General features: G+C 41.6%; 1 protein-coding gene across 2 annotated transcripts in view; it reads left to right on the top strand.

Moving 5' to 3' along the window:
• The window catches only part of epha4b (eph receptor A4b), a 106,330-nt gene that overhangs the window by 67,455 nt on the left and 23,507 nt on the right, over positions 1 to 15,368 (top strand). For both annotated transcript variants that reach the window (XM_078263526.1, XM_078263525.1), the window contains exons 11-13: positions 12,477 to 12,544; positions 13,299 to 13,424; positions 13,553 to 13,738. In XM_078263526.1, the coding sequence (XP_078119652.1) occupies positions 12,477 to 12,544; positions 13,299 to 13,424; positions 13,553 to 13,738 (380 nt within the window). The remainder of the gene's footprint in view (positions 1 to 12,476; positions 12,545 to 13,298; positions 13,425 to 13,552; positions 13,739 to 15,368) is intronic.

Below are 15,368 nucleotides of genomic sequence, written 5' to 3'. Positions count from 1 at the left end.
AGGATGTGTGTGTGTATTATTAGACAGATCTGTATGTGTTGCTCGGATGCTGGTGCTTTCAATTAATGCAGCAGAGCTGTAGGGTGTAGCTGAATACAGGCGCTGTCTGCAGAATGCCTAGATAGTAGCATACAAACGGTGCAATAATAGTAGCTATAGCTGCCGCAGGTGCAAAACTATTTCACACGGGCTTTATGCAAATGAGCAGATGTTGCCGTGGGATTGATCAAATGTCCTATAAACATCAGACAAATAAAAAAAACTGTTTTCGGCAGGGTTTTTTAAAGTTTATAGCATATTTTAATACATTTGTTGGATCCACACACACACACACACACACACACGTGCACATATTACGACCGTGACCTAATCAAGTTGAGTCGCCGTAGTAACATCATTAAGGGAATTAGTTTCACACTGATCTGTTAGCAAATGTAACGATACACTTCACCTAATGATACAGGTGACATGCTCCTCTGCTTCGTCTCTCACTCTTTCCCTCCTCTCTTACTTGACCTTTTCCCCAGGTTGTAAAAAAAGTCAGCTACACTACACCAATTACAGCAGATCTGCAACCAACCTCACTGCCCCCCATTCATTTCCTTTCCTTTTTTCTTTCCTTTCTTTACCACTCTCTTTAATGAGCAGGAGCTAAATGAAATGTTTCCAAACAGGTTGTTAATGAAACATAGACAGATTTATCACTCATATCTCTTCAGCTAATCCTTTTCCCTTCCTAATAATTAGCCCGAGCTGAGTAAATCTTTTTACACTGTGGTCAGAGAGTGCTGAGCCGCTGCCAGACACATCCAAGATGGAGAGAGAGAGAGAGAGAGAGAGAGAGAGAGAGGGAGAGGGAGAGTTTTTTATGCTGTTTTGACTCTTAATTATCCACAATAATCTTTTATGAAACTCAGAGTTTATCAGCGCCTGAGCAGTGAACGTCTTTTGTTTGTTTTTTCGGGATGGTGAGTGAAGCTTAATTTTGCTGTGAAATAATAAGAGTGAATATTAAATATTGATTTAATTCCCAGTAATTATTTTTTTTTAATTTAATAGCTTTATATTAAATGGAATCACCATTATCATGAGTAATGATTAGAGCAGATACCCACAGCAGGGTGTGCGTGCGTGCATGTGTGTGTGTTTGTGTGTGTGTGTGTGTGTGTGTGTGTGTGTGTGCGTGTGGGTTTGTGTGTGCGCGTGTGTGTGTGTGTGTGTAGAGTGGGTGGTCGAGAAGAAAGAGTCATTTCATTGTGTCATGCCGGAGGGGTGACTAATGATTTACTGATTTCATTTTTCGAGTCATTCTGATTAGCAGGGGGAACATAATGTGGAGAGACAGGAAATAAAAAGAGGAGAGGAGAGGAAAGGAAACATATTATTTTTCTGTGTGAACGATCCCCTCTGACTCTTCCTTGTCTCGGAGTGTATCAATTTCTCCTCCCGTCTCCGAGCCGGCAGCCGACCTCTAATCCTATAAAAGGTGGCCAGTCATATAAAACAAACTGGGCGACACCACGCGGCTCAGAACTACACACGCTTCATTAGCTCTCTTCACGTCTCAGGTTAGTTAGTCCAAGGTTATTCATTGCATGAAGACAAACAGTCTCTCTTATCTGCCGTCTCTCCTTCTGTCACTAAGACATCATCGTCCACACACACAACTTGGTTTGTCTTTGTCTCTTTTGTCCCACTTTGTTTCAAGGTTGCTCCACCATCCATATTTACCTTTTCTCTCCAGCCGTTCCCTGCCTCTAGTGCATAACCTTTTGTCCCGTCCTGCCAAGGTTTCCCCTCGTTTGATCTCCTCTTTGCATTCCTCGTCTTCTCTGTCACGATGTTCTCTCTGTTGCCCTACATTTTCCTTTCTCAATTTCTCTGCTTCACACCTCCATACTTATCCTCTTTCTTTTTTTTCTTTCCCCCCTCTGATTCAGATATGGACTCCAGTGGCTCAGCAGTAGGGCTGGGTATCGCTGTTCCTAAGCGATACCGGTACTGATACCTGGAAGTTGATATCAGTTCCCGAGCAATACTTTTTTCAATACCAATTTTATAAAACCCATGGTAACACTTTACTTGAAAGTATCTACATAAGAGTGACATGACACTGTCATGACACATGAACCCTAACCCTAACTCTTACCCTAACCCTAACTTGTCATGACAAAAACAGAATGACACTTAATGACAGAAGCGTTATGTCATAAACATTTATGACTTGTTTATAATGTTTATGACACGTGCATGACAGTGTCATGTCACTCTTATGTAGATACCTTCATGTAAAGTGTAACCAAATCCATTGTGACAAAAATAAATTACAACATGGTACAATTGTTTTACATTACGGTACAATTTTTTTGTTAGCTCCTTGACAACTATGTGACGCACAGTGTAGTCAAGCCTCTCAAAATACAACACACACACACACACACACAAGTGAGCCCTGTCTTTGTGCACAAAGTAGTATTAGACAGCCAATCACAAGCATTATTAGATCTTGGTACAAGCATGCTGCATGCTTATTGGCTCACTGACATTGATTAGTTTTAGTCCGTATGTTTTATAGAAAAATACTACAAGCACATCTACAACGTGAGACAGGTGCAGGTCAAGAGTTGCAAAGAAAACTCATACTGTGTAACATTTTGCCTGAAGATGGTCTAGTACCGAAACGTTACCTACTATTAAACCTTTTTTTTTTTTTTCATTGCAGCCCTTATGTTTTGAAATTTGGTATTGAATGACAAGGCATATTTAGATACTCGATAATATGTAGGCAGTTGGGTCGGTGCCTAAAAAGTATCGAAGATTGGTACCCAGCTCCAGACAGCAGACACTTTTCACGAGAGAACTTTTATGAACTGCAGGCTGTTACGGCTTTAGACACATGATATCAGAGAACAGAGTAGCATTTGTGTGTGACGTGATGACCCCCGTCTATATGTGACGGAGGTGATTCTCTTGCCCCAGCAAACTAACATGACTGACAATCACCGAGTGCTGGTTTTAATCACCATTATCTCCTCATAGCCTGGAGTTAAACTGAGGGAGGAATGGGAGCAGCAACCAAGCTTGAGGCTAAATAGACCAATAAATGAAGACTTGGCAAACTAGTGACAGTTACTAGGACACGGCTCACTTTATCGCACATTGTATAATCTTCTTAAAGGTTTACAAAATCCGGCTGATTCACAATGTGTTTTTTAATACACAACATGGACCAACTTTGACTTGCTACCAGACTGTATCTATCATTAGGTCTCAAGAGTTAAAAGCTTGTACAGTATGTGCCACATGCTCACACAATGTGTGCGGTGATATGTGTGTCTTGACTCTGTTAAAAAGGCAAGTGTGCGATATTTAGCACAAGAAAATAAAAATAAGAATTAGAAAAATAAATATAAAGGATAAAGATTTAAAGATGACGAATATCAGAATATAAAATGGCGCAGTTGTGAAATGAACTATGCAATAACATGGTGTAAAGACTCGAGAGTAGGGCTGAAACTAATGAGTCGATTTATCTGTCGATTATTTTCTCGATTAATCGATTAGTTGTTTGGTCTATAAAATGTCAGAAAATGGTAAAAAAAAGAAAAGTCGTTCAGCGTTTTCCAAAGCCCAAGATGACGTCATTAAATGTCTTGTTATAGTCTATATACACGATGTTCCACTTCCAGGATTGCTCCGGTGCCGCCCTGAAATTCCGCCGAATGTCCCTCATTTAGGATGTCCGTCACCTTCCTCTTTCTTTGTGTTGGCATTTTAACCTCCGGTGGATTTCTGAGGACTATGGTTAACTGCTCCTCAGATCTCTGCAGGGTAAATCCAGACAGCTAGCTAGACTATCTGTCCAATCTGAGTTTTCTGTTGCACGACTAAAACAACCTTTGAACGTACACACGTTCCACCAAAACAAGTTCCTTCCGGAGGCTATTTTGCAGAGGCACCATGGCTCCGTCCGCCGCCCAAGACGATTGCGATTGGTTTAAAGAAATGCCAATAAACCACAGCACGTTTTTCTCCCATCCCAGAATGCTGTGTCTAGTCCACACAGCATTCCGGGATGGGAGAAAAACGTTCTCTGGTTTATAGACCTTCCTCCGCAGCACTGTGGAGGAAGGTCTGGCAAAGCGAGACTAGTCTTGTCATGACCACAACTCAAAGATATTCAGTTTACTGTCACAGAGGAGTGAAGAAACTAGAAAATATTAATTTAAGAAGCTGGAATCAGAGAACTTTACCGTTTAATCGATTATCAAAATAGTTGGTGATTGATTCAATAGTTGACAACTAATGGATTAATTGATTAATCTTTGCAGCTCTATTTGAGAGCAAGTATAAAAATGTGCAAATTAAAACAGTAATAATGATGTCTCAGTAGATATATTCTGGACAAGATTTTGTGTATCCAGCATGAAAGCTCCGCAAGTTGTCACGGCACGTGGTCATGCACCTCTGAATTTTTGTAACTCGGCGCGCACTGCACGTTCCATTTCCACGTGGTCGGCTCGGAAGACTTCGCCTGTACAAACATCTGTATGATTCTTCATGTACAGACCACAGAGAGTCGAATGACCTTAAATATGTGTAAGAGGGAGCCAACACTGGGAAAAGAAGAGGCATTTTGCTGTAAAGTGTGGAAAAACAGGTTGCTTGTTTTAAAGAGTGTTTGTAACATCGAGAGGTGGACAGTCATTTAGACTTGGGGATAAGTGACAGTAACGTTAATAATTAGACTAGACATATGTGATGTTTGGCGGTATGTCGGTGTTTGCCATGGATGTGTTTACTGCTGTTGCCAGGCAGCTGGTTTTCCATTACTTCTGCTCTCTACTCCATTCTATTGCTTATTGACAGATCTTTTGTACGCATCGTGGCATTTCGAACAATACTGCAACGAACAACGCGTTGAGCATAAACGTCTCTGTGCGTGCTCTTAGCACGCGCGGCGTCTGCAGAGGCTCGTGCCCCGGTGTCACGCGCGAGTATAACTAAAGATTTTTTTTTTTTATCCTTTCTCTTACTCTCCTCCACAGGGAGCTATGTGCTGATAGTGTTGATCGGTCCTTCTTAATCCTCGATGCATGCAGCCAATATTTAGTCTCCATCCCTCGCCTTGTTTCAGTCATCTTCTCTCCTGCACATGTAGCCGTCATCCCTATTGTAAGATTCAAGATCTCCTTCTTGTTGCTTCCCTTTTTACTCATTCTAATTTATATTTAGCACTCTTTTTGTTCTCATAATGTCTTTTCTCTCTCCCTTTTTTTTAATCTTCAGCTCCTGTTGTAGTAGAACACAACACTGCCTCAAACCTCTATCTGTCCACTTCCCTTCACGTTTCTATTCCTATATGGCTGCCTCCCCGCCTCTCCTCGCTCTTCCCCTCCATCTGATTGCTTGTTAGTTGGTATGCAGGCTTGGACCCCCATTGTGCGTTCTTGCCTGTCAGCACTCTCTTTCTCCATCTCCCTCTCCACCTCTTTTTTTCTCTTTCCAGCTCAGAGTGTCCACTATTTCTATATACAGGTGCTGGTCATATAATTAGAATATCATGAAAAAGTTGATTTATTTCAGTAATTCCATTCAAAAAGTGAAATTTGTATATTATATTCATTCATCACACACACAGAGTGATATATTTCAAATGTTCATTTCTTCTAATTGTGATGATTATAACTGACAACTAAGGGCTCCTTTTGCCTGAATTACTGCAGCAATGCCGCGTGGCATGGAGTCGATCAGTCTGTGGCACTGCTCAGGTGTTAGGAGAGCCCAGGTTGCTCTGATAGTGGCCTTCAGCTCTTCTGCAATGTTGGGTCTGTCGCATCACATCATCCTCTTCACAATACCCCATAGATTTTCTATAGGGTTAAGGTCAGGTGAGTTTGCTGGCCAATTAAGAACAGGGATACCATGGTCCTTAAACCAGGTACTGGTAGCTTTGGCACTGTGTGCAGGTGCCAAGTCCTGTTGGAAAATGAAATCTGCATCTCCATAAAGTTGGTCAGCAGCAGGAAGCATGAAGTGCTCTAAAACTTCCTGGTAGACGGCTGCGTTGACCCTGGACCTCAGAAAACACAGTGGACCAACACCAGCAGATGACATGGCACCCCAAACCATCACTGACTGTGGAAACTTTACACTGGACTTCAAGCAACGTGGATTCTGTGCCTCTCCTCTCTTCCTCCAGACTCTGGGACCTTGATTTCCAAAGGAAATGCAAAATGTACTTTCATCAGAGAACATAACTTTGGACCACTCAGCAGCAGTCCAGTCCTTTTTGTCTTTAGCCCAGGCGAGACGCTTCTGACGCTGTGTCTTGTTCAGGAGTGGCTTGACACAAGGAATGCGACAGCTGAAACCCATGTCTTGCATGCGTCTGTGCGTGGTGGTTCTTGAAGCACTGACTCCAGCTGCAGTCCACTCTTTGTGAATCTCCCCCACATTTTTGAATGGGTTTTGTTTCACAATCCTCTCCACGGTGAGGTTATCCCTATTGCTTGTACACTTTTTTCTACCACATCTTTTCCTTCCCTTCGCCTCTCTATTAATGTGCTTGGACACAGAGCTCTGTGAACAGCCAGCCTCTTTAGCAATGACCTTCTGTGTCTTGCCCTCCTTGGGCAAGGTGTCAATGGTCGTCTTTTGGACAGCTGTCAAGTCAGCAGTCTTCCCCATGATTGTGTAGCCTACAGAACTAGACTGAGGGACCATTTAAAGGCCTTTGCAGGTGTTTTGAGTTAATCAGCTGATTAGAGTGTGACACCAGGTGCCTTCAATATTGAACCTTGTCACAATATTCTAATTTTCTGAGATACTGAATTTGGGGTTTTCATCAGTTGTCAGTTCTAATCATCAAAATTAAAAGAAATAAACACTTGAAATATATCAGTCTGTGTGGAATGAATGTATACATTATACAAGTTTCACTTTTTGAATGGAATTACTGAAATAAATCAACTTTTTCATGATATTCTAATTATATGACCAGCACCTGTATATTAAAAAAAACAAAACAGCACAAAGCAAAGAAAAAGGGAGCGGAGGACAGGGCCTGTTGAGGGGAGGATAAATAGGTGGAAACAAGAGGAAGAAAAAGAGGATATGTGGGCTGTTTGAAAAGGGGATGTTTTTACTTAAAGTTAGAATTAAAAAGAATGTAACACCCTAGAGAGATAAAGGGCAGGAAGGGAGAGGAAAAGGGGGGGTGGGCTACGGCGGCGATAATTTATGGATGGAGTTCTATGAAGGTGGGAGCTTGCTAGCAGAATGACAAATGGGTCTCGAGTGACAGAGTATTATATTAAAAAGTAAATTGATATGCAAATTTGGAGTGTGTGGCTTTGGAGGACAGGGATAGCCTGTTGTCCTCACTGAAGTGGAACAGAGAGAGGCAGAGAGAAAGGTGAGAGCCCCGGTGTGATAGTGATATCGCAGTCCATTAAAGTGTGTGTTTTTGCGTGATTGGCGCAGGTGTGTGTACTTTAAATCTGCAGGAATATGCAGCTGTGTGTGCGGGGTTTTGTTTTTACTGCATGAAACAGTATAGTGCAATTAGATGGCAGCTAAATGGAACAATGATTCCTCCCACAGTGACAGATAGAGTGCTAACTTTACACGGCAAAATAAAGAAGCAGCTAGTGGCGATGTGAGGAGGACTATCTCATTACAAAGTGTAAGCCGGCGTAAGAGGCTATGAACGCTCATAGTGTAAAGTACAAACCTGTGGCATCCAAACGAAAAGCAGACAACTAGCCGCACAACAAGTCTCCGTGGTGACCATAACCGTCTTTTCTGCATGTGCCACACCAAAGCCATTTTGGGCAAATTATACAGAACAAGCAACTACAGAATATGCTTACCGCTGCATTTACTACCAACTTGCTTTGCTAAATACGTTGTGGAGGTAACAAGTTCCCTGTTGTTGCCTGGATTACATAGCCTGGGAAAACCCTGACGAACTTCCGGCAAATTTGAGATTTGCTCTGCAAGTCCGTCTGACCAAAAGCCCATTCAAGTCCATTTCCAATTTTTCCAAATCGAGGCACCAATCACAACCATTGAGGCAGGCTTTACACGATGACGACAGCAACCGAAGCGCAGCAACCTGTTGATGCCGCTGTAGCTGCTACGTCACCCAGATCATTGGTCTGATTGGTTGAAGGACTATCCAGAGGCATTTGAGCGGCGTCCGTTGGTGACACCCCTTTGGAAATGGACTGCGAATGAAGCTTGCCCAGGACCCACTCTCAGTTACAACTGAGAAGGGTCTGGTGTCAACCAGGCTATGGATTACAAGCACTGACAATGTTTTTTTTGCCCAATCCAGGAAAAGACATTCCTGTACAGTTGGTTTACAAAGCACAGGACTTTGATACTAGAGTAGCTTACATGTTGTTAGGCTTAGGTTAACAAACTAGCCTGGAGTAAATGACAAAAAACAGGCGCCACACATGAATAAAGATTTTAAAAAGGAAATGTATTGTGAACTTAAGCTTGAATAAATGTAATAACAGGGTTTCCGCGGGTTCTTAAAATGTCTAAAATTTAAAAATCTAAATTTTAGGCCTTAAAAAGTCTTAAATTCGCTGAAGTATTGTGTTCTAGGTCTTAAATAATTTTGATCATAATCAGTAAGTACCCGATAAGAGTAAGAAGAGAGCAAGTCAGTAAGTGTATACAGTAAATAAGTAACATATCTACGATAAGACATGAATAAAAACGTGAAGTAGAAAGATCGTACAAATTCTATTGTAGTACAGTGTACCGTAAGAACACACATACCGCTAAGGCTCTTTTTTTTATTTTTATTCTGTGGTGTTGTAGTTCTTTCTTTTGCTAGTCCAAATATAATTTCACTGTCTTACGACTACAAATGAGACCAACACTTACAACTTATATTGCAGCCAATCAGCTTTCGTGTTATTGGCGCGTGTCTCTTTCGGATTGTACTACAGACACAAAACGGATTTTATTCTTCAACTATGGGGAAGTGCAAGTTAAGCAATACTTGGCTTGAAAAAAAAATGGATTTAGTGCTCAGTTGTGATGAAGGTCTTACATTTCATTTATAATGATCTTAAAAAGGTCTTAAAAAGTCTTGAATATGACTTGGTGAAACCTGCAGAAACTCGGAATAAGGGACATCAGGCATGAACGCAAAACACAAAACTTTCATGCTAACTACAGTAGCATGTGGAGGCCGGGAAGGCAAAGAAGAGAGTGATGTCACAACTAGCGCTGAAGATCTTTGCCCGAACCCGACAGGACCCGACAGGACCCAACAGGACCCGACAGGACGCGACGGGTCTTCATTTCTATCATTGTACACGGGCTCGGGCCGGGCTCGGGCCGGGCTCGGGCTCGGGCTCGGGCTCGGGCTTGCGCAGTAAATGAGCGGTCAGGTGATGCGTTTCGATTAGCGCGAAAATTAATGTTGAGGAGGTGAAACGGAGGCTGGCTTATTTTATTTCTTTGTTCTAACTTCCAAGTGGCCTATAGCCTACGTTAGTCATGAATAAATGATGTTAACAAATGTATAAATGACTCATTCTTGACAAAAGGCAAACGAGCTGTGTGCGTGCCGAGCCTAACTTTTAAGGCCCGATTACAGCTCTAGTCACAACACGTAAATGGACTGAGGCCTACACTATAATTATATTCCAAGGTGTTGGTGTTAAATTGAGATTCCACTGTAATTACCAAAGAAGATATATATATTTGGGATTACCATTGTTTGAATTGAATCAGGCCTGTTGAACAGCACTGGTTAAATGTCAACCGCATGTCAGGGTTGACCTTTTGAATATTCCACTTAGACTGCAATCGTTTTCTAACCTAAACCTAAGAGCTTTGAGTGCCTAAACATAACCATTACATTTAAGCAACCCTTTTAATGATGTTTTCTTTTTTAGAAAACAGGGTTGATTCCCTACATGTGTTCTATAATGAATCTTGGATATATCGTACAAAGACGTGGTACATACATAAAATATAATATATTAAAATATTACTGAAGCCAGCACAAAGCTATAAGTTGGTGTAAAGCTGTTCCTCCCAAGAGTGATGGCTGGATATTGATCAGGAAAACGAGCCTTTTTAGAGAATACTTTTGACAAAAAGTGAACTGAACAAGCAGCCTAATTGGAATAACTGCAAATGAGAATAATCCATATAAATGTGTGATTACCCTATGACAACTATTTGTTCTGTTATGTTGTTTGTGTACCGCTGCCACATGTTACCACTTTCAAATACGTTTTTTTTTTTGTAATACCCGTGGCATTGGAAAATGGCTTCCACATTGTCCTCCTGAGTCCAGTTCTGCACTCTTTAATAAATTAATTACAGGTCAGTTGCATTGACTTGAAGGTGTTAAAATATGTATTTCAAACACTCACAGAGACACAGCTGTCGGGGGGGGGGGGACACAAAAGCCACAGCCATGTCAGGTTTGGTGCCATGTTTAAGACTCCAGCGCTAATGATTCATGACACTTCTAACTGAAGAGGAGGAATGAGTTCCTCAGTAATTACTATGGAAATGTGTTCATTTCCCATCAGACACACACACACACACACACACACACACACACACACACACATATGCAGCCATGCACCCATAGAGACTACACACACTAACACAGATACACATCCAGCAGTGATGGGGAAGTGTTTTGAACGTGGGTTTTGCAGGGTGTGTGTGTGTGTGTGTGTGTGTGTGTGTGTGTGTGTGTACGCCCCCACAGGATTATCACAGTTGGAGCAGAGGTGTGACCCATGTCCCCATTCCACATATGCTCTAAGCACATGCCCCAAAACACTGTGTGTGTGTGTGTGTGTGTGTGTGTGTGTGTGTGTGTGTGTGTGTGTGTGTGTCAAGGGGGTAATGATAGTCCCTTGGTGTTTGACTGGCTTGAGCCCAGCTGATAACCAGGTGGGGCCCAAAGAACATTATGCCCCCTCCTCTTTATCCCCAAATACCAGCAACCAGTCTCTACCCCTGTGTGTGTGTGTGTGTGTGTGTGTGTGTGTGTGTGTGTGTGTGTGTGTGTGTGTGTGTGTGTGTGTGTGTGTGTATTCCCAAGACAGCCTATTGATGTCTGGGTTACACCATGCATTCAGCTGTGTAAAATCAACACAAGGATTAAACACCAAATGACTGAGATTTACTGAGCCTAGCGAGACCCCACCTTTCTCCATTTCTGTCGCTGTTTGTCTCTCATCCTTACGCTTTACTCCGTTTCTTTTCCACTCCTCTCTTTTATTAGTTTTCGTTAGTTTTTTTTCCGAAATCCAACTTCTCCTCTTCCCTTTTTTCTTCATTAAATCTTTGCTTGCCACAGTATTTCTTTCTGTCTCCTTTCCTCGTCTGCCCTCCTCCACTCTGCTTCTTTAAATCACACGTGCTGCTGATTCCCAGTTACTCTTGGCTCTTAGCCCAAATCAATTTATCTTCATGATAGACGGACACAACCGACTGGTTGCTGCTTTACCTGTCAAGAAGGATTGGACAAGAGGGGAAAAGAGTAGAGAAGGCTGTAGTATTTACGTCGTGTTTAGTAACTCGTTATATGAAACTTTTATGTTTTTTGTCCTAAAATGTTTTTGCTGAATTTAAAAGATCCGTAAATCTCAGCGACAGTGTTATGGGTGATCAGGGGCTGTTAAACACTGTCTGAGGCGGAAGCTCGACAAAGTGGAAAGAAAATACACTGACACAATTATATGACACAAGAACACACGCATACACACACACACACACACACACACACACACTAACAGCATCCCGCATCGAGGTCTGTAAAACACTTCCTCACAGCTGGACGGCAGGATTGAGTTGATCAATTTGTCAATATTTTGTCTTGATCGTTGGACTGACCCGCGCTGCAGGGTGTGTGCCTGTGGGCACAGTGGGGTGGTGAAAGGGAATAGAGGTTTGTTTTTGTGTGTGTGTGTGTGTGTGTGTGTGTGTGTGTGTGTGTGTGTGTGTGTGTGTGTGTGTGTGTGTGTGTGAGACGCATGATAATATTGAAGGCAGTGGTAAACAGCCAGAGGGGTCCATAGATGGGTAAAGAAAGGAGTGCATTAATAGATCTGCCTCTATCAGGACACACACACACACACACACACACACTGAACCTCAGGCAGTGTAGAATTGATAGGTAAAATACAGTTGTTCTTTTTTTTTTGTTATACAGGAGTGGGCATGTACTGTAGAAACAAAAGGAAATCTCTAGTTGTTCATACACACAGCTGGCAATGCACAGTGCAGCACAGGATTCCTCTGGAAAGATTATAAATGTAACATATCAAACACCTGTGTGGAATTGCACACACACACACACACACACTCAAGGGTATGATGTTTCGTAGACGTGCCATGAAGGTATATTGGTATCTGGTGCTGGTAGAAAAAAGTCTATGCATATACAGAATCATAATCCAGCTGCATTTCTTTTTCAGGCACTGTGGATATATCAAAGCCAAGCAGGACCCTGATGAAGAGAAGATGCAGTTCCAACACGGCCGAGGTAAAGACACAAACGCATACACACACGTACAGTATGTATAACTGTTTGTATGATTATATGTTAAAATGGGAATGTTTCACGTTGTTATCATGTGATGTACCGACATTCATCACTGCAATCAGTAACATTGTAGCATGATGCATACAAATGTATTTGGTTTTTCTTTGTCAAACTCAGTGATTTATTTTAATATTAATAAGTGTATGCAAGCAACTTCACACCATCCTAAAATGGTTGGAACACTCTAGGAGCAAAAGCACTCCAAAGTGGCAACGTGCTGACAATTACTGTTCGTTTATTAACATACAGCAGTCGTACTTTGTTTGCACACCTTCAAAATGTATCATAAGTCAGTTACTGTACATACGTCGCCAACTTTGTAGCACTCTCAGCTGAACTAAACCACATTGTTTTAAACTTTCTTGCACTAATTTTTGCTGGCAAAAGCGTAGCTCCTTATGGGTTCCTGTTAAAATTCTGAGTCATTTTAACACCATTGCTAACAAAGTAGTTATGTGTTTAATTATGTAACAATTTGTGATGTAACAGAGCACCCACGCTCAAGCACTTATTTCAACATGCATTCACTTTTCTGAAATGTCAGCCTCCTAGGGAGGAAATCATTTCCCCAGAGGGATCAAAAACCTATTAATACCGTTAACTTTTAACAATAAATATATATATATATATATATATATATAACAATATTAGTACATTTAGCATTCATCTTTCCCCCCCATTTCCGCTCATGCAGTCAAGCTGCCAGGCAGCAGGACCTATGTCCATCCTCACACTTACGAAGACCCCAACCAGGCTGTCAGGGACTTTGCCAAAGAGATCGATGCTTCCAATATTCGCATAGAGAGAGTCATTGGAGCTGGTGAGTTGGCAGTAAAACAGCAGTAGACTATATCAATAACTCCAAAGACAGAAATAAATTCACTCTAATTCAAATTACTACTGCCTTTTTCTGTGTGTGTGTGTGTGTGTGTGTGTGTGTGTGTGTAGGAGAGTTTGGGGAGGTGTGCAGTGGTCGGCTGCGTGTTCAGGGAAAGAGGGAGATCTACGTGGCCATCAAGAGTCTGAAGGCCGGATACTCTGACAAACAGAGGAGGGACTTCCTGTCTGAGGCCTCCATCATGGGACAGTTTGACCACCCGAACATCATCAGGCTGGAGGGGGTCGTCACAAGATGTGAGTGATGTGTTTGGTTGCGTAACCGTTGTAGTCGAAATGTACCGTGGGAGAAATTCTCCTTGTTCTTTTAATACAGGTACAGGTGGTGTGGTGTGATGAATTCAGTTCTTTAATGCCAGTGCACGGGAGAAGACCTCGTCTCTTCAGAGTAACTGTTCTTATATACAATCAATTAGGGCTGCACAATAATCACAGTTTCATCGAAATCACAATATGGACTAGTGCAATATTTGTTACAGGCAAAATATGTGTCAAACCAGTCTGGATTAAGTATTGTGGTGCTACAGAGACATCCCGGCCTACAACTCGTGTCCTACAGACTAAAGAGAGTTGTTTGTTTGTTTGTTACAGATCTTCGCAAAAATCACATATATAATAATTAACCCTCCTGTTTTCCTCGGGTCAAATTTGACCCGTTTTCAAAGTTTCTATATCAGAAATGTGGGTTTCTTTCAACCGAATTGCCCCCGAAATAACATGGATGGTTCCATACGACGCTCTTCACAAGTGAAATTAAGGATCAGAGCTCTACTTTCATTGAATTGTGGGTGTTGTATTCCATTTCATAGCATTATCCTGACTAATAACTTTGACATATCTGTGATTAGCCATTACCTTCATTCCTCTGATCTTAACCATTAGTCCAAATCATTCATCATTTCTGCTTTTTTCTTACACAGAAATTAGGTATTATTTCATATAAATGAGGTTTATTGACAATTAATTCCGAAAAAAATAAGTGTAAAACTAGTGTAAATGAGTTGGTTCTAGTGGTGAAGATACTGGTGGTAATAAAAAAAATAGTGCCAAAAATGTTGAAATAAGCAAGCAATATGTGGAAAAAAAAACATCAAAAAGGTAAAAAAACACAAGGGTGAAAACATTTTTTTTTTTTTTTTTATGACAATAATGATACAAAAATGATCATTCCAATGATTCCCTACAATACAGTGGATCCTATCGCAATCACAATATCAGCCAAAATAAATCGCAATGAGATATTTCCCTCATATCGGGCAGCCCTACAATCCAGTATCTTCAAGTCACCAAAAGGACAACAGTTGTCGTCCTCATGACAGACTGATTGACTCATGCGTTTTGCAACATACGTTTCCTGAGCTCTTCCTGAAATCACAAGTCATGTTAATGTATTTCACAATACCCTTCGATGTGTAACCACTGCCCTCCCTGGTGTTATAGCCTAACCATTTGTCAGAAAAAAAACATGATCCTTTGAGACTTGTGCCTCTCAGTTGACTGTTAATACATTAGTAACAAACCTTACACTTCATCAAACTCAATACATGAAGTCATCTTAAATCTACAGTCTAAATGTTCATTTCCCACACCGTACCCTCCCCTTTCCTCTCTCTGTATGTGCACTGCAGTGAGTGAGTGAGTCCGTCTGTCACATAAGAGACTGAGCTGTTGGTGATGTAAATAAGAGCTGACCCCAGATCAGATAAAAGCTCTGTTACCACAGTAACGCGTTGATGACAGACACGTGCGGTGTGTGCACTGTCCGCCTCTCAAGCGCCTTGTTTACTTCGCATGATTGTGTTAGGCAATTAGAGCGAGTGTGCGCGCACGTAGGTGAGATAGAAACAGGCCTGTTTCGACAAGATGG

This window comes from Sander vitreus, chromosome 12, assembly GCF_031162955.1.
Source record: "Sander vitreus isolate 19-12246 chromosome 12, sanVit1, whole genome shotgun sequence".
Lineage (NCBI taxonomy): Eukaryota > Metazoa > Chordata > Actinopteri > Perciformes > Percidae > Sander > Sander vitreus.
Note: the sequence above shows the minus strand (reverse complement) of the source record. Positions and strands in the feature narration are given on the sequence as shown.